At 60.2% G+C, this 23,217-nt stretch overlaps 4 protein-coding genes across 4 annotated transcripts; 1 reads left to right on the forward strand and 3 right to left on the reverse strand.

Annotated features, from left to right (window-relative positions):
- Positions 1-25: 25 nt before the first annotated feature.
- PUNSTDRAFT_52099 (uncharacterized protein) lies at positions 26-766 on the reverse strand. The gene has a single exon (XM_007383179.1). The coding sequence runs from the start codon at positions 612-614 to the stop codon at positions 105-107; it is 510 nt and encodes a 169-aa protein (XP_007383241.1). The 5' UTR covers positions 615-766; the 3' UTR covers positions 26-104.
- A 325-nt stretch (positions 767-1,091) lies between these two features.
- On the reverse strand, positions 1,092-2,060 carry PUNSTDRAFT_66052 (uncharacterized protein; the record flags this gene model as incomplete). Its single annotated transcript, XM_007383180.1, has 4 exons — positions 1,092-1,170; positions 1,228-1,468; positions 1,521-1,648; positions 1,702-2,060. Coding segments are annotated over 4 exons (807 nt in total), but the record flags the coding sequence as incomplete, so codon positions are not given.
- Positions 2,061-6,342: 4,282 nt separating this feature from the next.
- On the reverse strand, positions 6,343-8,930 carry PUNSTDRAFT_86492 (uncharacterized protein). The gene is made up of 5 exons (XM_007383181.1): positions 7,844-8,930; positions 7,192-7,793; positions 6,808-7,138; positions 6,607-6,745; positions 6,343-6,550 (listed from the first exon to the last, which is right to left on the reverse strand). The coding sequence occupies exons 1-5, from the start codon at positions 8,857-8,859 to the stop codon at positions 6,488-6,490; spliced, it is 2,151 nt and encodes a 716-aa protein (XP_007383243.1). The 5' UTR covers positions 8,860-8,930; the 3' UTR covers positions 6,343-6,487.
- Positions 8,931-9,443: 513 nt separating this feature from the next.
- Positions 9,444-23,019, forward strand: PUNSTDRAFT_143350 (fatty acid synthase). The gene is made up of 17 exons (XM_007383182.1): positions 9,444-9,567; positions 9,625-10,972; positions 11,023-11,326; positions 11,376-12,780; positions 12,832-13,749; positions 13,806-14,641; positions 14,694-15,558; positions 15,611-15,706; positions 15,761-15,962; positions 16,020-17,642; positions 17,694-18,759; positions 18,812-19,518; positions 19,569-20,079; positions 20,132-20,212; positions 20,262-21,652; positions 21,704-22,008; positions 22,064-23,019. Exons 1-17 carry the CDS (start codon positions 9,487-9,489, stop codon positions 22,100-22,102), a joined length of 11,778 nt encoding a protein of 3,925 aa, XP_007383244.1. The 5' UTR covers positions 9,444-9,486; the 3' UTR covers positions 22,103-23,019.
- The last annotated feature ends 198 nt before the right edge of the window (positions 23,020-23,217 follow it).

Raw genomic sequence — 23,217 nt, forward strand, 5'->3', positions numbered from 1 at the left:
GAATAGTGATGATTGTCATATATTGCATCATGAACATTCGTGACTACATAACGGGTGTGTTGTTTGCCGATATAATAGAGGAAGGTTCGAACCTCTGGGTGAGATCATGACAGGATCAGAGCCTGCTTGTACATATTCGCGATTTCCAACTCGTCGTCGCTTCCGATCTGATACTTTTCCACGTCCCGCTCGCGCCTGGGCGGCTGTCTTTGCGCTTGCATGCGTTGTTTCGAGTCGCCCCGCAGTACTGGTGGACGTTGATAGTACTCGCGGTCGGACTGCGCGCCATGATCGGTGGGGCGGTAGTCGTCTCGCTCGCGCTGACCACGTTGCGGGTACTGCTGGGCGTTGGGGTTCTGGTTCATTCCCCACGAGTCTTCCTCTCGTTCGATTCGAGGCCGTTCCAGGCGACGCCTTCCATCGCTCGTGCTGCCACCGCGTTCCCGAGTGACATGTCCCTGAGGCTGGGTGCTGATGTCCGGGCCTTCTGCATCCCTTCGCCCCGGCTTGCGTCTGGTCCTGCGTTGCTGGAGCTTGTTATGCCCGCGTGTTTGCGGACGATCGTCTGAGTCCGTCTCGTCGTCTTCGGGAACATCGGGCGGTGACTGCTGCATGTGAGGTTGGCGAGCACGGCTTATGGTCGAGTCGTCATATCGCTGAGTGCCTCGCCGCGGATCCGGCGGCTGACGCTGCTGCCTTGAATCTGACCGAAGCTCTTCGCGCCGCTCGCTGGAGCCCGTGTGATGAGGTCTGAGGCTTGGCCGGGCTTCTTCGTGTCGCTCGCTGGAGCCAGTGTGATGAGGTCTGAGGTTCGGTCGAACCTCTTCGCGCCGCTCGCTCGACCCTGTCTTCCTAGGCCGCGGTCGAGGGCGCGAATCCGGTTCTGAAACGGGTGGTGGTACGGGGGAAGGGACAGATCGTGCGTCCGGTGAGCTGGGAGAGGTGGTCAGCCCTGCATCCAGCTCCGGCTCTGGCAGTAGGTGCATGTCGGGAGCGATAGAGTTGCGGACCATCTGGATAATTTGCTGCTCTTCTGGATGTTCGAGAGTCTCGTGACGTTCGCGACGACGGGCAGGAGCGCGGGGCGAGGCACCGGCTGCGGCCAATATCTGAGCGATGGGCGTATGAGATCGTGTGGTCCGCATGCGGTGTGCGAAATCACAGGTCAGCCTGTTCGTGTCGTGTAATATTAGCGACCTGTATAACGTTGAAAGCGGAACGGCTGACCCGGGCCCCAATATGAACTCGCCGCCGAGCTGCATGGCATCTCCGCCCTTCTCGAAGACAGGCATCCCCACACGCAAAGCATGTACTACGACCATAGCGATGCCACCCACCAAGCCATGACGGATGTACTCGCCACGCTGGAACTCCGGTCCCGGGTCATTGGTACGAAGCGTCATGCCCAGCGCCTCGTACAAGCGGCACGAGGGATCAGTGTAGACCGAAAACGGAAGCTTCCATATATCTAAGCAGCGGCGATGTTAGCTATGGCGCCAACCAAGCGCACAATCACTTACGACGGTAGCTCTTGATCATCGCCGCAGAACCATTGCCGACGAATATCAGGTCGACGCCCGCTCGCTTGAGGGTGATTGGATCGACATTTCTCGCGACGGAGTGCATGTAGTCTTGGTCATGTGGACACCTGTGGTACGCAGTGAGTCATGGGATGCACTCGTGCAACAATGAATGACCTACCAGAAGTGCCGTATGAAGCAAACGATTGTCTTTCTCTCGCGCCACAAGTCCCCAAATGGAACGCGGATTCCGTTTTCCGAAACAACGAACAGAGACTCGGCGGCATAGGAGAGCTGCTCATGACTCGGCTTCCGGTGCTCATCGAACCTGACACGGCTCTGCACGGCCGGGTGAGTGATAGGAATGGGCGCAGTCGCTGCGCGCAGCGGCGTCCGGGGACGAGCGGGAAGAGACCGGTCAGGCAGCCCCGCGACCGTAGCATGCCGGTGAGGATGTAAGTTGTATGAGTGGGCCGATTGCGATGGTACCACCGGTGGTGGTTGGGGAAGCGGCGACTCATCCGAGGGTCGAGTAGGCATCGGCGGATGGTATATCATGGGCGTAGACGCTTGCGACGGATATAGGTTCTGCGTGGATATAGTGCGCGAAGGGGTGCTTGGAGCATTCCTGCTTGACGCCGGTGGCGGGACGCGTCGCATTCGTGACTGCTCTCTGGGAGGTACGACTGGTTCATCCTGGTCTGACTGAGTAGCGTGCCGCGTAGGAGATGCCGGCCTAACGAATGTAGTCGGCTTACGGGACCGATCCGGTTGCGGCGGAGGGGACATCGCCCGCTGAGGGGGCGTTGGCTGGGCTCTGACATCAGGGGATGAGTCGATAGCTTGACCGCGACGTTGGTTCGCAGCATAGCGAGCAGCTGGTGTCGAGGAGTCCAACGATATATTGGTGGTAGCTGGCGGTCGAGGAGTCGAGTACTCCTTCGCGGGAGGCGGCGGTCTCTGTTGTGACCTCGAGCCTGGGCGCTGAACAGGTTGCACGCTACGATCAGGCCCTTCGGAGTCGGAGAAGAGTTGCTGCTGAGACATATCGGGGCGCGTCAAAGAAGGGGCCGTGTTTGCATCCTCCGAAGGTCGTGGGGTGACGGATCTTTGAAGTTGCGCCTCCATGAGAATAGGACTGAGTGCTTGGTCTCGGAGATCGCCGTTGCGCTCATTTTGGAAGTTCAAGACGCGAGAATCGTTGCCCATCCGATACTGAACAGCTGGTGGCGGGGAACTAGGTCGTTGAGGCGGAGGTTCCGCAGCAGCAGGGATGCTCTGTTGAGCATGACGAGGGGCATCAGCAAGAACAGAGGTGTACGGTGTGGCCGGAGCAACACGGAAGGGAGGGCGGTCTTGCGGGGGCGGGGATGCCACGCGCTGAGGTCGAGGCTGAGAGACGACGGGTGTGATGTCTCGCTCTGTCGACGGAGAACGACCGCCCGGGCCCACATAGCGTTGGTTATGAGGGGAGACAGGCCTCTGCGGCGGAGGTACAGGGCGTGGCTCCATTGGTTCCTGAGCTGGAGGCGCGACAACGGCTTGAGTGGCATCTCGCTGTGCCGTAGTCACCCCTAGTCCGTATCGGAACTCTCGCGGAGGCGGCGAGCTTGGCCGCTCTGACGCCCTAGCGACGGGGGCCAACTCAGCCGGTGCAGCTCGTTCCACCCTTACATTGCGTACGCCTCGTTGAGGCACCGGCGCTGCGACGGTCGGCCGCACAGATTGTGACTCATTGGATGACGGTGTGCTCTGGGGAAGCGTTGACGATGGCGTAGATCCCGGTTCCTCGACCGTGCGCCGTTCTCTTGGCGGTATCGGTATAGGCGCAGTGGTGCCCAAAGGCCGTATCTCTTGGGGGCGGGTGGGAGCCAGCCTTTCTGACCTTTCATGGGGACGAGTGGAGCTGGGCCGCTCGGGAGGGCTCACCGAGCGAGCGTTGACCTGGTCCTGCGTACGCGGCCTCGTGGACGTTGGAGGTGACGAGGCTAAAACTGGCTCCTGGCGGCGTTCGGGCTCCCGTGGCGCAGGCGATATAGGACGCTCAGGCAGAGGAGCCAGCAGCAAAGGGCTGGGTTCGACAAGGGTAGCCTCGGAGTCCCTCTGGGCGTTGAGGACCCGGGTCTGATCACGGATTCCTGCAGTTCGAGCTTGTCGAGTGGGCGGAAGAGACACGAAGCGCGATTGCGGCGGCGGGATGAGAATCGGAGGGCCGTCCGTAGTCTCGCCAGCGCTTGAGACATCGACTGACGAAGAGCCAAGTCCCGACGCGGCTTGAATCTGCGGTTGATTGGACGAGGAGCGAATCAGGCTTCCAGGATTACGAGAGCGAGGAGGCGGAGCAAGCGTTGCAACAAGTTGGGACGCCGGGGCGGGCGCAGGTACGGGCGAAGGCGCAGGCGGCGGATCGCGATGGTGGCGGGCGATGCTCGCGCGCCATCCAGACAGATGTGCAGGGGTAGCGGCGGTCCTCCGCTCGACAACGGTAGTCTCGGCAGCTTTCGCATTTGTAGCAGGTTCCGGAATCGGGTCTGGAGGGACCAGAAAGGTGCGGAGGATCGGAGGCTGAACGGGAGCAGCGGGCGTTTGGACCGGCGGCGGCGCAAGGGATGTAGTCGCGGGCGGTTGAGGGCGAGGGGGTTCGGTCGTGCGGTTCTGGGACGTTTCTACTTCGCTTGCAATCGCCGCTCTGGGAAGGGAAGGGACGATTGCAGCTGCGGTTGTCCTGCTATCGACATCAGAGCCCTTCTCGGCATTCGTCCTGACTGCCCGCCTTGCGATCTGGCCTTGAAGAGAGTATTGGTCGGTGGTAGGAACGGAAGGCTGAGAGGGTTGCAGGCCCTGGACTCTTGCTGTTACAGCGTCCAAGGAGGAGGAATAGCTGGAGGTGGTGGGCGCCCTCCTCGTAGGCCGTCGCCGCTCCGCCGAAGGGGCCGGGCGACCCTGGTCGCCGACCGACGAGCTGCTGTCCTCGGGCTCAGATTGTTCCAGCCTGCGAACCTGGACATCGAGCTGCTCTTGGGGGGACTGCGTGAGGGGCCCGTCCGTGATCTGAGAGATAACCGGTACTTGAACATGCTCGCGAGACGTCGAAGGGGGAACGAAGACGTCTTCCAGGCGTGTAGCCGGAACGATGAACTGCGACTTGCGCCGCGCGCTGCCGCCCGCGCTATCCCGATCTCTATCGCGTCGGCCCAACGAGCCCTGGTTATTCGACGAGCTCGTCGTCCGGGGCCGGATGAAAATGCGCGACAGGCGATTGGCGTGCCCGTGACTCTGCTTCGACCCTTCCGAGTTATTCGACGCGCCGCGGAGCATCTGCGATTCGGCAGCCGCGACCTGCACGCTCGACGGTCCGGCGGAATCGCGCGATTGCACTGAGGGCGAGCGCGAGCGAGAACGACGGCGGAGTGGGAACACCTGCGAGATGCGCTTCGCGAACGAGCGCGAGGACCGGTCAGACTCGACCGATGGCGTGCGCCGGTGCTCGGGGTGCGGCATCGGAACCGGCTTGGTGCGCTCGCGCTCGGCCTCGTGGGCGACTGCATGCGCATGTGCGTGAACGTGGGCGTCGTGTGTGCGCGGTGGGGAGTACAGCGAGCCGGCGCTGCCGCTGCTGTCGTCCGTCGTCATCGCGGGCGGAGGCGAGCCAGGGACAGCAGGCGAGCCAGGGACGACCGACAGCCTCGGGTTAAACGCGAGCGGGTGGTGTGGATGGTGAAGGTGGTGCGGGTGATGCGGAGGGCGGATGTATGTGAGGTAGTCAAGCTGCGCGGGCGCGTGTCCATGCCCGTCCGAGGAGGAGCCTACCGACCCGGGCGTTGCGACGGGGGCCGCGGGCGGGAGGAGCACGGACTGCGACCGCCTGCGGTGCGAGTAGTGCGACTGCCGCTGGAGCGGGACGTCCTGGTCAGAGGCATAGTCCTTCTCGCGCTGGTGGAGGGAGCCCGGCGAGGCGTCGTGGTGCCGGAGCCATACCGAGAGGTCGCTCTCGGAGCTATTGCCCGAGGGTGCGGGCGTAGCGTTGCTCGTCCGCGTGCGGTCTCTGAGGACGGAGAGCGGCGCAAGGGGGTCTGTCGGATCGAAGGGCGGGTACTTCTCCTGCGTCGCGGGCCCTCAGTATGGTGTATGTGTGTTACATGGTAAACAGCGCGACATACCGAGAAGGGGAAGTCCGGTGGAGGTTTCCTGCGCACCCGCTGATGAGCACTGCTCTGGAACATGTTCAAGCAAGCGTCTGGGGTATAGCGTCTAGTCCGGGTATGGGGAAACTGAGTCTGTGCCCAGAGGGCCAGAGTTGGAGGAGGGACGGCAGCCCTTCAGCACCATATAACGGAGCGCACTCATGGTACAAGCGCGGTGGACCAGATTCGGAGGTTACTCGCATCGAGCGACAGTGCGTGGTTTCCTGCGGGAGGGGGGGTTAAAGTTGGCCTCAAGGCATACATGTTGCGAAGATGATGGAGACTGGAGAAGCGAGGTCACTCCGGAGTCCTATCGCGTTTGAGCTTGCAGATCTCAGCGAACGATCTATGCTCGCTACATCTCCTTTGTATAATCCGGAATGCGTGCACAACAATCATCATCGTGGCTGATCCAGTCGTATGGAACTCCTGAGCAGGACCTCCTCATGTCAGAAATGCTACATGTCGACGTGGATGCGATCTGCTTCGCCTTAATCTTACATCGTTCCTTACTCCCAGAATGCAACTCGCAAATGAACACCACGCCTTCCAAGATGAAGCCGTCCCGCTCTTCGACCCATGCTCCACGTCGATTTGCCATTGGTCGATTGCATTGGATTGAACTGTATATTGTACAACTGCACGAGTCTCTGATCGGTCGATTATATCGGATTGAGGAAGTTAGCCATAGATACCGCGGCGAATGGAATCAGACCCAAGCAAGAAAGGGGGGTTCGAGTGTAGATCTACATGTTCTAGATCTAAACGTACGGGCACCGAGAATTAGTCCGTTGGAGTGATGCAGCGACCGACAGGCGAGCCGGGCTCCGCGGGTGCCACCATGAGCTGTGCGAACACGCCGGTGAGGCGAAAATAGGCGCAGATAGGATGTGGGGACGTACCTTGACGGTTTGGGCGGTCGAGTACACTGCCGCGACGATGCCGAAGACGATGAGCACCCAATCGGCGATCTTTTGCCGGCGCGTGCGCGCGCACGCTTTTAGATGGAGCATCGCGGGGTAGACGTAGCACAGCGGGACACTGTCGTCCCCACCGCAAGTGTCAGTTGTCGTTACATTCCGTAGTGTTTCGAGAAGACGTACCATGCAAAACTGCCGATGAACGCGACGAACTTGTCCAGGTCGCTGCTCCCGAGCCAGCTGATGAACGCACACGTGAAGACGACGCCGAACCGGAACACGTTCTTCGTCCACTTTACCCGCGCCGAGTCGCGCCCGGAGCGGACGAAGAGGCCGTTCTCCATGATTCGCACGGCGGGGAAGAGCTGGAGCGGGACGGAGAGCATGATGGCGAGCGAGTACAGGAGTTGCACAGACTGAAGCATCCGACTGTCGTCAAGGTTGAGCATGATCACCGTCTGCACGTCCGCGCCGAAGGTGAGATACGACATGACGCCTGCGCCGCCAAAGAGGACTACAGGGAATGACATCAGCACGTGAGCAAACTTGGGAGGGAGGCGAACGTACACATGAGGGCGATCATGACACCTGTGAGCACGGCCGGGAACTTGCGAGGCTCCTTCATCGCGTCCGTGACGGGAATGACGAGCCCGATGCCTTCAAACGAGAAGATGGCGGTGCCGATGAGCAGAGGGAAGTCGCGCGGGTTGAAGAGCTCGACACGCGCGGGGCCGCGCTCAGCCATGATGATCGCCTCCGAGCCGAATATGTAGATGAGCCCAGCGACGATGAACACGTCAGCGACGAGCGCCGTCGTGCTCAGCTTCGCCAGGTTGCGGATGAGCGCGAGCGGGAGGAACACGACGAGTTGAAGGAGGATGAAGTACGGCAGACCGACGAGGCGTGTGCATCCTGAGACGGCGGCCACGAACGCCTGCAGGTTCTCCGAGACGAAGATGATGTATGCAGAGACGAAGCCAAGCTGGGAGATGACGATGGACGAGAGGATGGCGTAGCGCATATAAGGACCGTACAGTGCGCCACCGATATCGCCGAATGAGCCGGAAACGACGAATTTGGCTTTCACAAGCAGAAGGAAAGAGTAGAGAGAGACGAGGGCGATAAAGGAGAGGAGAAAGGCGGAAAAGAGGATGCCGCCGTTGTAGAATCTGCGTGACAGTGTCAACTAGCACTGTCGGCTCGAGAAAAATACACTCACGCCCTGCCCAAGAACAAGATACCGGTGCCGACGAATCCCTTGAGGAGGACAAGCACGGCCTGGGTGACAGTTGCGTCCCCATGCGGGCCGATGCTTTTCGACCTAGGCCGTCTGTGACCCATGAGCGGCGTGCGCTCGTCGGGTTTGGGTGTCTCGCCCGGTAGCCCCGCCGACGGGCCGTCGTACGTCTCATATCCCGCTGCCCGCTCCGCATCCGCAGGTCCCTCTTCTCCCTCGTCCTCTTCGTCGATCTCTTCCAGGTCCTCGCCGGCAAAGTGGCCAAAGATGAAAAGGAACTCGACAAAGTTGCGCAACATGCGGGGCCTGTCGCCGTTTTCGCCGGCACGCTGAAGGACGTAGGCACGGCGGAAGCCGCCGGGCTCGTGGATGTTTTCGAAAGCGGGGTCGCGCGAGGTCGAGGACTGGGCGGAGAAGGAGGCCGCGCGCGGGCGCTGCTTCCGACGCTGGTCGGCTTGCCACTTGTAGAGCGTGTGTGTGATGTCCGCGCCGGGGGCATGATAGGGCACGGGGAACGCTTCCGAGTCCTCGCGTACGGCGTGCGACGAGCGGCGCGAGCGCCCGCCCTCCGAACCAGCGTCGCTTCTGCTGGGTCCGCCGAGGGCCTGCTCGCGCTCTTCGCGCGAGACGAGGTGCTTGCGCAGCACGCGGGCTTTCTCCTCTTCCGTCAACTCGTCGAGCATCGTTTCACGGTCGCTCGCCCCGGCCCCGCTGCCGGGGGTGCCCACGACAGGCCGGCTCGCGCTCAGGCCGCCCAAACTGCGCGGGGACTCGGACGTCGCGCTGGGGAGGAGGGCGGGTGAGGCGCGGGGCGTGCCACCGTTGCGCGGCGTACCAGAGCGGGGCGGGATGTTGGCGACGGGCGGCGGCGTGCCGTAGAAGGGGACGCGCAGTGAGGCGGGGGTGCCTGCGCCAGGGGTGCCAGAAGGGGCGGCGAAGGCGGGGCGCGCGCGGGGGCTGCCGATGTTGACCGGCTGGGACGGCGGCGAGGAGGCCATAGGCGGCGTCGTCGTCGTCGTCGTCGGTGATGGTGGAGATCGTGTAGCTGTAGACGATCGCTGGCGCTGCGCTCACGGCTGGCGGAAGGTGCACATGGCGCGCGGGAGCCCGAATCGGTCGGCTCGAGCCAGTCCACGCGCGGGACGCATGGCGACATTCCACTACTTTTGCGTAAGGACCCGGGCTGCGCCTGCCGTCGTGCGTGTAGGAGACGTCCTACGCCGCATTTTGATCCCCAAAGGCGACGCGAAGACGAATTCGCGACTATCTGTTGGGTGGGAGCAAATGGGCGGCGCGCGGAGGCGACTATGTCTCGTAGACCATACTCGTAGTCTAATCCCACTCAGACAACCTCAGGTGGACCGTATGATGATCATACGCTTACAATAAGCCCCAGTGAGGACGATAAGGTGCAACGTCCAACGGCGTGCCCGCCATTTAGCCATGCGGGGCTGGGACAGGGGCTCCTGCCGTAAAAGGCAAGCAGGCGTTTTTACGCGAGACGCGCGCCCGCTCCCCAAATGTTTCGACTCTAAGAACTGGGGCCATACGCTGCAGCTCTTCTCCCGTCCCCTCCTGCTCCGTCGCCGTCCGTGTCGTCCTTCGATACCGACCACGACGACACCATGAGCGCACCCAACGGACATGCCGGGCCTGACCCGTGCATCGCGTCGCGCCCCCTCGTACTGGCCTCAGGCCCCATTAGAGTCCGTATCGTCACTTAATCAGTGCAGGCAAGAACGCAATGCTGATGACGAGCACAGGTTTCCATCCCCGTGTCCACCCGCAACGACGAGTGGATCGCCGCAGAAGTCCTTAGAGAAGAGTTTGTGCACACCCAGAGCGTGCAAGACGCCGTCGACGCCACGGCCGAACTCGAAAACGCCGCCGACGCCGCCGTCGAGCTCTACGCCGAGTTTCTCGGCTTCGTCGCCTCCAAGCTAGACGCCTGCTCCCAGAGCAAGGCCGCGCGCACCGCCGTCCTCCTGGCCGCGCTTTCCGACTTCACCAAGACACACCTGCACACGCAGGACATCCACACCCTCGTCGCCGCGTTCGACACGGACGCGCGCAAGACCGTTCTCGCAAGCTACTACGCGGCCCTCGCAGCCCTCGAAGCCGCCAACATCGAAGACGTCCCTCGCGGACCGCCCTCGGCACTCCTGAGTGCCTCCAACACCGAGCTCTACGCCCTCTTCGGCGGTCAGGGCACCAATGAAGTCTACTTTGACGAGCTCCAGGCGCTCCACGACACCTACACCGCATGGGTCGCGCCGTTCCTCACCACCGTCACACGCGAGGTGCTCGCACCCCTCGCTGCTGCGAATACATCGACCGCGTTCTACGCGCACGGCCTGGACGTGGCGTCCTGGCTCTCCGGTGCCTCACTGCGCCCTCCGACAGCCTACTTGGCCTCCGTCCCCCTCTCCCTCCCGCTTATCGGGCTCACGCAACTTACCCAATATCTCGTCGCCTGCCGCGTGCTCGCGCTCTCTCCCGCCGACATGCGCGCTCGCTTCGCCGGTGCCACCGGCCACTCTCAGGGCGTCGTGTCTGCAGTTGCTATAGCTGCTTCGGACTCGCCCACATCTTTCCTCGCCAACGCGAAGAAGGCGTTGCGCTGGCTCTTCTTCTGCGGTCTCCGCGGTCAAGAAGCCTTCCCCGTGCTGGCGCTCGAGCCGGCCATCGTCCAGGACGCGGTCGAAGGCGGCGAGGGCTCGCCTTCGCCCATGTTGGCCGTCACCGGCCTTTCCCTCAAGGATCTCGAGAAGCACATCGCAGGTACGAACAAGCACCTCGACGAGCGCTCCCAGCTAGGCGTCTCGCTCCACAATGGCCCTCGTGCGTTCGTCGTCACCGGCCCGCCGAAGGCCCTCTACGGCCTCGTCACGGCCCTCAGGAAGGTTCGCGCCCCAAGCGGGCTCGACCAGAGCAAGATCCCGTTCTCGAAGCGCAAGCCCGTGTTCAGCGTTCGCTTCTTGGTCGTCGGCGTGCCCTACCACAGCCCGTACCTCAAGGACGGTATCGAGAAGATGCTCGAGCAGGATCTGAAGGGAGAGGAGTTGTGGAAAGGGGAGGAGCTCGGCATTCCGGTATACCACACAGAAGACGGTACGCATATATTCTGCCAGTCTCATGATTATCGCTGATGACATGTCCAGGATCCGACCTCCGCAAGCTTTCGACCGGCATCACCGGCTCTCTCTGCGAACAGATCTTCACCATGCCCATCCACTGGGCTAAGGCTACCGCCTTCCCCGAATCTGCAACCCACGCGGTTGACTTCGGTCCCGGTGGGCTGAGCGGCATCGGCCCGTTGACCGCGCGTCTCCTCGAAGGTCGCGGAGTGCGTGTCGTTGTCGTGGGCGACAAGGGCAAGAACGGCGCCGAGCTGTACAATTCGCAAGAAGTCAAGTATGAGCAGTGGTGGAGCAAGAAGTGGGCCCCGCGCCTCGTCAAGACTAGGTGAGCATCTATCGTCCGTTTGCGTAACGATTTGCTGAAGAAAGCGCAGCGACGGCACGGTGCACCTCGACACACCGTTCTCTCGCCTCTTGGGCAAGCCCCCGATCATGGTGGCGGGCATGACGCCGACGACCGTCAAGGCCGGCTTCGTCTCCGCAGTGCTTTCCGCGGGGTACCATGTCGAACTCGCCGGCGGCGGACACTACAACCCCGCCGCGCTGCGCGCCAAGGTCGCCGAGATCCAGACCAAGATCCCGCCGGGGGTCGGGCTCACGCTGAACGCGCTGTACATCAACCCGCGCCAGTTCACGTTCCAGTTCCCGCTATGGCAGGAGATGCGCCGCGAGGGCCTTCCCATCGAAGGCTTCTGCGTCGCGGCCGGTATTCCGACCACTGAGAAGGCGGGCGAGATCATCGAGGGCCTCCGCAGCGCCGGCATTCGCCACGTCAGCTTCAAGCCCGGTTCAGTGGATGGCATCCGTCAAGTCGTCAGCATCGCCGCGGCCAACCCCGACTTCCCCGTTATCATGCAGTGGACCGGAGGACGCGCCGGTGGCCACCACTCGTGCGAAGACTTCCACCAGCCCATCCTGTCGACCTACGGCTCTATCCGTCAGCAGCCTAACATTGTTCTCGTTGGTGGCTCTGGCTTCGGCGGCGCCGACGACGTCTGGCCCTACCTTACCGGCGAGTGGTCTGTGGAGAAGTTCGGCGCGCAGCCGATGCCGTTCGACGGCTTCCTGTTCGCGTCTCGCGTCATGGTCGCCAAGGAGGCACACACCAGCCCGTCCGTCAAGGACCTCATCGTCGCCGCCTCCGGCGTGGACGACGCGCAGTGGGAGGGCACGTACGCGAAGGAGACGGGCGGTATCCTCACCGTCCAGTCTGAGCTCGGCGAACCGATCCACAAGGTTGCGACGCGGGGCGTGAAGCTCTGGAAGGAGTTCGACGAGACCGTCTTCAAGCTGCCGAAGGAGAAGCGCATCGTCTGGCTCAAGGAGCGCAAGTCGGAAGTCATCGCGAAGCTTAACAGAGACTTTGCCAAGCCGTGGTTTGGGTGGAAGAAGGGTGACGTGGTCGCCGAGGACATCGCCGATATGACTTACGAGGAGGTGCTGCTGCGCATGGTGCGCTTGATGTACGTCGCGCATGAGGGACGATGGATCGATACCTCGCTGCGGAATCTCACCGGCGACTGGCTGAGACGCACGGAGGAGCGGTTTGCGGGCGTGAACGGTGGGAAGCCGAAGCCGAGCATGTTGCAATCCTTCACGTCGCTCGACGAGCCGCTGCCGTTCATCGAGAAGTTCCTCAACCTGTACCCGCTCGCCAAGGAGCAGCTGCTGGCAGCGGAGGATAAGGCGTACTTCCTCACGATCTGCCAGCGTCCTGGCCAGAAGCCCGTTCCGTTTATTCCCGTATTGGACGCGTCATTCGAAGTCTGGTTCAAAAAGGTGCGTCTTTCTCGTTTGTGTTCTGATCACCATGTCTGACGGTGGTTTCAGGATTCGCTCTGGGCCGCGGAGGACATCGAGGCAGTCTTCGACCAAGACCCGCAGCGTGTTTGCATCCTGCAAGGTCCCGTTGCGGCGAAGCACGCTACCATTAAGGACGAGCCTATCAAGGACATGCTCGACAATATCACCTCATTGCTCGTTGACAAACTCGTTGAGCGCCAATACGCCGGCGACAAGAGCAAGATTCCCACCGTCGACTACCTTGGTTCTGCGCCTGCTGTTGCTTCATTCCCTGCGGGCGTTAACGCCACACGAGATGAGAACTCAGTGTCCTTCAGCATCGGGTCGGACGTTCCGTCGACAGAGGCCTGGCTTGAAGCCCTTGCAGGTCACAAGCTCTCATGGCTTCGCGCGTTCCTCGCCTCGACGACCGTCGTTCAGGGCACGTCCTACATCGACAACCCCGTCCGCCGCCTGTTCGCGCCTCGTGCGGGCCAGAAGGCAGTTATCCGGCTCAGCGGCGGCTCGCCGATCGGCGTCAAGCTGTTCGGTGCCGCCCGTTCCGAGGGTGTTCACAAGCCTGCGTTCGAGGCCGTGGACGTCAAGTACGACGCCGCGCAGCGGCTTATCAACCTGACGATCTTCGAGGATCGTCGCGACGCTTCCGTGCCGCTGTTGCTTCAGTTTAAGTACACCCCCGAGACCGGCTACGCTCCCATACGCGAGGTCGCCGAGGGCCGCAACCAGCGTATCAAGGAGTTTTACTGGAAGCTTTGGTTCGGCGATGATTCCACTCTGCCTGCGCTCGACGTGCACGAGACTTTCGTCGGTCCTGAGGTTCGCATCGAGGCGTCAGACATCGAGACCTTCTGCGCCGTTGTTGGTAACCAGGGCGAGGCGTTCAAGACCACCCGGACCGAAGTCGTCAAGGCTCCCATGGACTTCGCCATCGTTACAGGCTGGCAGGTATGTCATCCATATGTTTTCATGTGATCAGGCGGGAGCTGAGTGCGCGATTCTAGGCTATCATGAAGTCGATCTTCCCTGCATCTATCGATGGCGACCTGCTAAAGCTCGTCCATCTGACCAACGGATTCAAGATCGTCGACGGCGCGAAGCCGCTCAAAGCAGGCGATATCTGCAGGGCCGAGGCGAAGATTGTTTCCGTCGTCAACGGCGATGCCGGCAAGACGGTGAAGGTCAAAGGTCATGTTTACAGCCAGGGCAAGCCCGTCGTCGAGGTCGTGTCGTCCTTCCTCTACCGTGGACGGTTCACCGATTACGAGAATACCTTCGAGACCACCGAAGAACCCGATTATCTCGTGGAGATCCCCAACGACGCGGCGGTCGGCGTTATCCAGAGCAAGGAGTGGTTCGAATGGGACGATGACACCAAGCCCCTTCAAGCTGGTACCGGGCTTATCTTCCGCATCAAGTCCGAGATATCATTCAAGAGCAAGAGCTCGTACCGCTCGCTGACCGTCACAGGTGACGTTTTCGTCCGCGACCAGTTGAAGCGCCTCGTCAAGGTCGGCACCGTCGACTTCGACCAAGAGGACTGCCACGGCAATCCGGTTCTGGCTTACCTGCAGCGTCACGGCAAGCCGCAGGGCTTGCTCTCCCCTCTGCCAAACGATGGTTACTCGCTGTCCAACGAGCCGGCGACCTTCGTCACTCCGTCGACCAACGAACCCTACTCCAAGGTGTCCGGCGACTTTAACCCGATCCATATCAACCCATACTTCTCGAACTACGCCTCTCTTCCTGGTACCATAACGCACGGCATGTGGTCGAGCGCGGCCACTCGCCGCTATGTCGAGACGATCGTCGCTCAAGGCAACCCAGACCGCGTCAAGTCGTAAGTCTTCACCATTCGTTCCTCACCTACTGATTACTGACATTGCCTCAAGGTACGAGGTCGCCTTTGTGGGGATGGTCCTCCCCGGGGACGAGCTCAATGTCAAGCTCCGCCACATCGGGATGAGGAAAGGCAACATGGCGATCAAGGTTGAGACCTTCAACCAGCGCGGGGACAAGGTCCTCGACGGCTCCGCCGAGGTCGCGCAGCCTACCACTGTTTACGTCTTCACTGGCCAGGGCTCGCAGGAGCCGGGCATGGGCATGGAGCTTTACAACACCTCGCCAGCTGCTAGGGCTGTGTGGGACGCTGCCGACGCCCATCTCACCACCGTTTACGGGTTCTCGATCATCGATATCGTCAAGAACAACCCCAAGGAGAAGACGGTGCACTTCGGTGGTCTCAAGGGCCAGGCTATCCGCCAACGTTACATGGAGATGACCTACGACACAATGGATCGTGATGGCAACATTCGGACGCTCCCGTTATTCGGAGACATCAACATTCGTTCGCCTCAGTACACGTTCAGCCACCCCAACGGTCTCCTCTTCGCTACTCAGTTCGCTCAGATCGCGCTCGTCGTGGTGGAGAAGGCGGCGTTTGAGTGTATGCGTGCGAAGGGATTCGTGCAGCCTGACTGCGCGTTTGCCGGTCACTCGCTCGGCGAGTACTCCGCGCTCGCGTCCATTGCCGACGTTCTTCCGATCTCATCTCTCGTCGACGTCGTCTTCTACCGTGGTATCACTATGCAGCGCGCTGTGGAACGCGACGAGCACAACCGCTCCAACTACGCTATGTGCGCGGTTAACCCGAGCAGGATATCGCCTTCGTTCTCAGATGCCGCTTTGCGTGAGGTTGTTGACGCGATCGCGCATCGCACTGGCTGTCTTCTTGAAATCGTCAATTACAACGTCGAGGTACGGCTCGCGGACTTCGCGGTGTTGTCACTCTGCTCACTTGAGATCATAGGGTCAACAATATGTCACTGCTGGCGAGCTGATTGCGCTGCAGACGCTCACTAACGTGCTCAACTACCTGAAGGTCCAGAAGGTTGATATTGCGAAGGTATGCTGCGTCTCTTCTGGATATCGTTGTTCTCTTGCTTAACGCTGCACGCAGTTGACGGAGCAGCTGAGCATCGAGAAGGTCAAGGAGATGCTGGCGGAGATTATCGACTCGTGCTACCAGCGCTCGCAGGAGCTGCAGAAGGCCGAGGGCTATATTACGCTCGAGCGTGGGTTAGCGACAATCCCGCTTCCTGGCATTGATGTGCCATTCCACTCGCGTTACCTGTGGGCCGGTGTTATGCCGTTCCGTGCATGTAAGCCTGCAATGCTGCATTCGCTTGAACTACGCTGACGACGCCTTTACGTGACAGATCTGTCCAAGAAGATCAACGCTGCTCACCTGAATCCCGACATGCTCATCGGCAAATACGTCCCCAATCTGATTGCCAAGCCCTTCGAAGTCTCTCGCGAGTACGCGCAGATCATCTACGATCAGACGTCCTCGCCTCGTCTCGACAAAGTCCTGCGGAACTGGGAAGAAGAACAGTGGGCCGCGCCGGACCAGCGCCAGAAGCTTGCCTACACGATCCTCGTCGAGCTCCTGGCCTACCAGTTTGCATCGCCCGTCCGATGGATCGAGACTCAGGACATCCTGTTCACCCGCTACGACTTCGATCGCTTCATCGAGATCGGTCCCTCGCCGACGCTCACGGGCATGGTTTCGCGCACTCTGAAGGCGAAATACGAGAGCCAGGATGACTCGCATGGCCGTCGCCGTACTATCCTTTGCCACGCTAAGCATACCAAGGAGATATACTATCAATTCGAAGACGCTCCGGAGGAAGCTGCGGAGTCTACGGAGGAAACCCCTGCAGAGGCTCCCGTGGCAGCAGCCGCCACGCCTGTCGCTGCTGCAGCCGCCCCTGCTCCTGCGGCTGCTGCTGCCAGCGTAGAAGATGTTCCCATCAAGCCGATCGAAATCCTCACCGTGATCGTCGCGCAGAAGCTCAAGAAGAAGGCGGACGAGGTACCTTTGTCGAAGTCGATCAAGGACCTGGTGGGCGGTAAATCGACGTTGCAGAACGAGATTCTCGGCGACCTACAACTCGAATTTTCATCGGCGCCGGAGAAGGGTGAGGAGCTGCCCCTCGAAGAACTTGGTTCGTCTTTGACCGGCACTGGCGGCTTGGGCAAATACACCTCCGGCCTCGTTTCCCGTCTTGTCGGTGGGAAGATGCCTGGCGGTTTCAACATTTCTGCGATCAAGTCATACCTCTCGAAATCTTGGGGCCTGGGACCCTCTCGTGCCGACGGCGTTCTGTTGCTTGGGACAACGATGGAACCTCCGAAGCGTCTCGGATCGGAGGCGGAGGGCAAGGCATGGCTCGATAGCGTCGTCGCGGCCTACGCTCAACGATCGGGCATCAGCCTGTCTTCTGGTGCTGCTGCCGGCGCTGGTGGAGGCGGAGGAGGCGGCGCTGTTATCAACAGCGAGGAGTTCCTGAAGTTCCAGGCAGAGCAAGAGCAGTTCGTTGGTCAGCAGATCGAGCTCTTTATGCGTTACCTAAAGAAGGACTCGCGTGCTGGCGAACTCGCTTATGACAAGGAGAAGGCGACCGTTGCGGCTTTGCAAGCCAAATTGGATAGCATCGCCAAGGAGCACGGCGACTCGTACATCGATGGTATCCAACCCGTCTTCGATCCGCTCAAGGCTCGCCATTTCGACTCCGCTTGGAACTGGGTTCGTCAAGATGCTCTGCTCATGTTCTACGATATCATCTTCGGGCGTCTCACCACTGTTGATCGCGAAATCACGGCGCGCTGCATCGCTATCATGAACCGTGCGGACCCCGCTCTGGTGGAGTACATGCAGTTCTACATCGATCGCTGCGACCCAACGAAGGGCGCTACATACAAGCTCGCGAAGGAGTTTGGTCAACAGCTTATCGACAACTGCAAAGAAGTCGTCGGACACCCCCCGCTCTATAAAGACGGTGAGATCCGCCGTATCGCGTTCATTACACATCGCTCATATCTTTTTGCAGTGACGTTCCCCACCGCGCCCCGGACGGAAGTGACAGAGAAGGGCGATATCGTCTACTCCGAAGTCAACCGAGAGAACGTTCGCAAGCTGGAGGCTTACGTTGAGGAGATGTCCAGCGGTGACGCAGTGCACGGCAACGTCAACATCAATAAGGTGCACGAAGACGTCCTCAAGCTCTGGAATGTGGTCAAGTCACAACCCGAGATCAGCGAGGAGCAGAAGAACAGGATCAAGGCTCTGTACGAGGGCGTCGTCAAGTCTCTCAAGAAGCCCGCCGAGCCACCCCGCCCTCGACCTGCCGCTCCTCGCAAGCGTCGCGCGTCGTCTCAGTTCCTCCGCCCTCAGATCTCTGGCGTCACGTCGGTCTCCGCGGACAAGATTCCCTTGCTGCACTTGAAGCGCAAGGTCGGCACGAGCTGGGAGTATAGCAGCAACCTCACCGGCGTGTATCTGGACGTCCTCCATGAAATCGCGACATCGGGCACAACATTCAAGGACAAGAACGCGCTCCTGACCGGCGTCGGCAAGGATTCGATTGGAGTAGAGATTGTCAAAGGCCTACTCTCCGGTGGCGCTCACGTCGTCATCACCACCTCCCGCTACAACCGCTCCACTGTCGAGTATTACCAGGGCATCTTCCAGGTGCACGGTAGCCGCGGTTCCGCGCTGACTGTGGTGCCATTCAACCAGGGATCTAAGCAAGACGTCGAGGCCCTCGTCGACTATGTCTACGACACCATGGGCCTGGACCTCGACTACATCTTGCCCTTCGCCGCCATCCCGGAGAACGGACGTGAAATCGACGGCCTTGACGATAGGTCGGAACTGGCTCACCGCATCATGCTCGTGAACCTACTTCGCATTCTCGGCGCTGTTAAGACGAAGAAAGCCAGCCGCCGCATCGTCACTCGCCCCACCCAAGTCATCCTTCCCTTGTCGCCCAACCATGGCTTGTTCGGTAACGATGGCCTGTACTCCGAATCGAAGATTTCCCTCGAGACCCTGTTCAATCGGTGGGCGTCCGAGAGCTGGGGCGAATACCTCTGCCTGGCAGGTGCAGTTATCGGGTACGTGTTTTGTATAACAGTCTTGTGCTCTTCGCTTATTTGCAACTTCTAGATGGACGCGCGGCACCGCGCTTATGGCCGCGACAAATATGGTCGCGCAGGATATCGAGAGCTACGGCGTCCGGACGTTCTCGTCAAAGGAGATGGCGTTCAATATCCTCGGCCTGATGCACCCGCTTTTGTTCAGTATTACCCAGGTCGAACCCATCTGGGCCGATCTCAACGGCGGTATGGACCGTCTACCTGATCTCGCCGACATTACCACCCGTGTCCGCCAAACGATCCAGAAGAAGAGCGAGCTTCGCCGAGCAATCGCCCGCGACAACGCTGCCGACTTCAAGGTCACCAACGGCACGGAGGCTGAACGCGTTCTTCAGACGCTGAACGTCACCCCGCGAGCCAACTTCCGCTTCGAGTTCCCCAATTTGGAATCGCCGGAATCACTCGCCAACCTTTCCAAACTGCAGGGTCTTATCGACCTCGACCAGGTCGTTGTCATCACCGGCTTCGCTGAAGTCGGTCCTTGGGGCAGCTCGCGCACGCGGTGGGAGATGGAGGCTCGAGGCGAACTCACTATCGAAGGTTGCATCGAAATGGCGTGGATGATGGGCTACATCAAGCACTTCGATGGCCGCCTCAAGGATGGCACACTCCACGTTGGATGGGTAGACGCGAAGACCGGCGAACCGGTGGACGATAAGGACGTACGCGGAAAGTACGAACAAGATATCCTCAAACACGCCGGTGTTCGCCTCATCGGTATGTACGAGGTCGCATACAGGGATACCCATTACTGACGGACTTTGCAGAGCCTGAGCTCTTCCGTGGCTATGATCCGAAGAAGAAAGTCTTCAGGCAAGAGATTGAGCTTACGCACGATCTCGAGCCTTTAGAGGTCTCTCAAGTGGAAGCAGAGAAATTCAAGCACGAACACGGCGATAAGTGCGATATCTGGGCTGCCGATGGGGACCAATGGTTCGCCAAGCTCAAGAAGGGTGCGCGAATCCTCGTGCCGAAGGCTGCGAAGTTCAGCCGCACGGTCGCCGGACAGATCCCTACGGGGTGGAACGCTGGTCGCTACGGCATTCCCGACGACATCGTTGCACAGGTCGACCGGTCGACGCTTTGGGCTCTGGTCTCTGTCGCCGAGGCCCTCAACATGTCCGGTATCACGGACCCGTACGAGCTATACAAGCACGTGCACCCCTCCGAAGTCGGCTCGAGCATAGGCAGTGGCATGGGTGGAATGGAGAGTTTGTCAAAGATGTTCACGGATCGTCGTGAGGAGAAGGAGGTGCAGAACGACATCCTCCAAGAGACGTGAGTCGCTCTTTGCATTCATAGCTTACTTGCTGATCATATCCGCTCTTAGGTTCATCAATACGGTTGCTGGCTGGGTCAACCTTCTCTTACTTTCCTCCAGTGGCCCTATCAAGATCCCGGTCGGCGCATGGTATGCAGCCATTCTCTGTCGTCTAAGCGTATATTCACAACGATTTTAGCGCCACCGCTCTGCAATCGCTCGAGATTGCCTGCGACACCTTGCTCTCAGGCAAGGCGAAGGTGATGTTGGCCGGAGGCTACGACGATCTCAGCGAGGAGGGCTCGTACGAGTTCGCGAACATGAAGGCGACGTCCAACGCGGAAACGGAGTTCGCCATGGGCCGTGAACCGACCGAGATGTCGCGCCCCACCACTACGACTCGATCCGGCTTCATGGAAGCCCAAGGGACCGGTGTGCATGTTGTGATGACCGCCAAGACGGCCTTGGAACTTGGTGCCCCGATCAGGGGAATCGTCGGCTTCACCTCAACGTCTACGGACAAGGCCGGGCGGTCTGTTCCCGCTCCTGGTCGTGGCGCGCTCACTGTCGCGAGGGAGGTGCCATCTAAGCAGCCATCACTTCGTCTGAACCTCGACTATCGGGCTCGTCAGCTCGCCTTCCGTCGCAGGCAAATCTCACAATGGCTCGAGCATGAGCAGGAGGAGCTTCGTGAAGAGGTGGAATCCCGCCGGGCTCAGGGCGAGGCCGTAGACGAAGAGTACATCGCGGCTCGTGTCGCCCACATCGAGCAAGATGCGGCTCGCCAGGAGAAGGATGCCATGGCGACCTTCGGTATGCTCCAAGGAGCATCTCCCGAAGTCGCCCCTCTTCGTCGTGCCCTCGCTGTATGGGGTCTCACTGCGGACGATGTAGGCGTTCTGTCCATTCACGGCACCAGCACCGGCGCCAATGAGAAGAATGAGACCCACATCTGGAACGATATCTTCACCACCATTGGACGCAGCAGGGGCAACGCTGTCCCCGTCATGGCGCAGAAGAGTCTCGTCGGCCACTCGAAGGGAGGTTCGGCCGCGTGGCAGCTCGCCGGTCTCTTGCAGTCCGTCATCACCGGCGTCGTTCCTGGCAATCGCAATGCAGACAACATCGACGCCTTGTTTGAGGAACGCCGCATGCTCATGTTCCCGTCGAAGTCGATCCACACCGACGGCATTCGCTGTGGTGTCATGTCATCCTTCGGTTTCGGCCAAGTTGGTGGCACGGCGCTCGTCCTGCACCCACGCTACCTGTTCGCCGCGCTCAAGCCGGAGCAATATAGCGCTTACAAGGCTCGCAACCGCGAGCGCGCTCTGCTCTCGTACAAGGCTATGAGTGAGATGATGATCACGAACTCTCTTGTCAAGATCAAGGAGGCACCGCCGTACACGAAGGAGCTCGAGGCCCCCGTATTGCTCAACCCACTTGCCCGCGCGTCCCTCGACCCGAAGACGGGCAGTTATGTCTTCCCGGCCAAGCTGCAGAAAGAGCCAAAGTACGATACCGCCAACGTCAAGGCTGTCGAGAAGCTGTTGGAAGCCACTGGGTCTGTTGCGGGTGTGGGTGTAGACCAAGGTGCGTTCTCTCCGCTATACACGCAGGACTCGGTGCTAATATCGACCACAGAGCTGATCTCCGCCGTCCCCTCCTCGAACCCCACTTTCGTCTCTCGCAATTTCACCGACGCTGAAGTCGCCTACTGCCGCTCGCAGCCCGCGCCCGACGCATCCTTCGCTGCTCGATGGGCTGGTAAAGAGGCCGTGTTCAAGTCGCTCGGCGTCGCCTCGAAAGGAGCCGCTGCGGGGATGAAGGACATCGAAATTCTTCCCAATGAGGCGGGCGTGCCAACCGTCGTTCTCCACGGTGAGGCCAAGGCTGCCGCCGACGCGAAGAACGTCGCGAAGATCCACATTTCGCTGAGCCACTCCGAAGTGAGTGACCACATTGGTCCCAGATTTAACAATGGCTGACATTCGCTTCCCGCAGACTGTCGCTATCGCATTCGCTCAAGCTGTTACGAATTAGACGCATTATAACACTACACGCATGGATTTTCATCTTGGTATTCTACACAGGTTGCTCACGGTTGCTTCGTTATACGCTTTTCACGTTGCTGTCAATGTATGGATACATCACGAATAGAATAATGGAAATTGTCGCATCGAACAGGGTGTTACATGACATGCTCGTACAGTTTATGAGTGATGAGGTAGTTGGCTATGTTTCTGGGTATCATGTTTTGCCATGACGAATCCCCCCTTGCAACCTTATCCCGCACTTCACTAGAACTGAACGTTTGTTCGTCGACGCCGATATCTATGAGCCCGATCCTACCAGATTCGAGGAACTCCTTCGCCGCTGCCATCGTCGCTTGCTCTCGCTCCTGTTGCTCATCGCTGAGGATTTGTGATCCTGCGACAACTCGTCGAGCACAAACGACGAACGAATCGTCACCCGTTGGGGAAAGAAACGCCCGAAGAGCGGTCATCATGGCTTCCTCTGTCCTGTAGTAACGTGGAGCGAGGAGCCTCTCCAACGTGTCCAAACCGACGATGAACGTCAGCTGGGGCTTTGGCACCGCTATAGTCGGCCCCAAATCTTCTGATAGGCGTGCCAGTCGATCCGATAGCCATCTTCGCAAAACGCGCGATTTGCCTACGAAGGTGGGCTCGTCCACAATGGCCACCGCGGTATTGGCCGACCCGCCCTCGCAGGGATGGACGTGTTCGGCGAGGAGAACCATCATCTCAAGGCGCTGGACGAGGGTCGCATCCCACGGCTTGAGCGACTTGTCCGCGTTGCGCACAGAGAGCAATAGAAGGCGGGCGTCAAAGTCGGCGATGGGATTCCTCTGGTCATTCATATTCTCGGAGCTACTAGCCGCAGCAATAGACGAGCTCGCAGGCAAAGGGCGCGCGTTTGCGAGCGCGAGATGGGCGAGGGTGGGCGGATTGAAGGACGAGTCAAGGACGGATATGCGGAGGAGACGACTGGGCAGATGCTTGTTGGATAAAGGGAGAGGCCATCGATTGTGCGAGGCCCATACACATTCTACGGACGAGACGCGCTGCTGTATCCGTTGGAGCAGAGCGGACGCGACGGACTCCGTGAGCGTCGACATGATCGACGTGATCGCACAG

The sequence above is a fragment of the Punctularia strigosozonata genome, assembly GCF_000264995.1.
Source record: "Punctularia strigosozonata HHB-11173 SS5 unplaced genomic scaffold PUNSTscaffold_5, whole genome shotgun sequence".
Classification (NCBI taxonomy): domain Eukaryota; kingdom Fungi; phylum Basidiomycota; class Agaricomycetes; order Corticiales; family Punctulariaceae; genus Punctularia; species Punctularia strigosozonata.

What these genes read in the sequence shown, in the direction of transcription:
- PUNSTDRAFT_143350 (XM_007383182.1), top strand. Translation starts at nt 9,487, where the DNA reads ATGAGCGCACCCAACGGACATGCCGGGCCTGACCCGTGCATCGCGTCG. An exon ending in TGGCCTCAGGCCCCATTAGA is followed by an intron (nt 9,568 to 9,624) that starts GTCCGTATCGTC and finishes TGACGAGCACAG; the next exon opens with GTTTCCATCCCCGTGTCCAC. An exon ending in CTGGCAGGTGCAGTTATCGG is followed by an intron (nt 18,760 to 18,811) that starts GTACGTGTTTTG and finishes TGCAACTTCTAG; the next exon opens with ATGGACGCGCGGCACCGCGC.
- PUNSTDRAFT_86492 (XM_007383181.1), bottom strand. Translation starts at nt 8,859, where the DNA reads ATGGCCTCCTCGCCGCCGTCCCAGCCGGTCAACATCGGCAGCCCCCGC. An exon ending in TGTCATGATCGCCCTCATGT is followed by an intron (nt 7,139 to 7,191) that starts GTACGTTCGCCT and finishes CATTCCCTGTAG; the next exon opens with TCCTCTTTGGCGGCGCAGGC. An exon ending in TTCATCGGCAGTTTTGCATG is followed by an intron (nt 6,746 to 6,807) that starts GTACGTCTTCTC and finishes TGGGGACGACAG; the next exon opens with TGTCCCGCTGTGCTACGTCT.
- PUNSTDRAFT_52099 (XM_007383179.1), bottom strand. Translation starts at nt 614, where the DNA reads ATGCAGCAGTCACCGCCCGATGTTCCCGAAGACGACGAGACGGACTCA.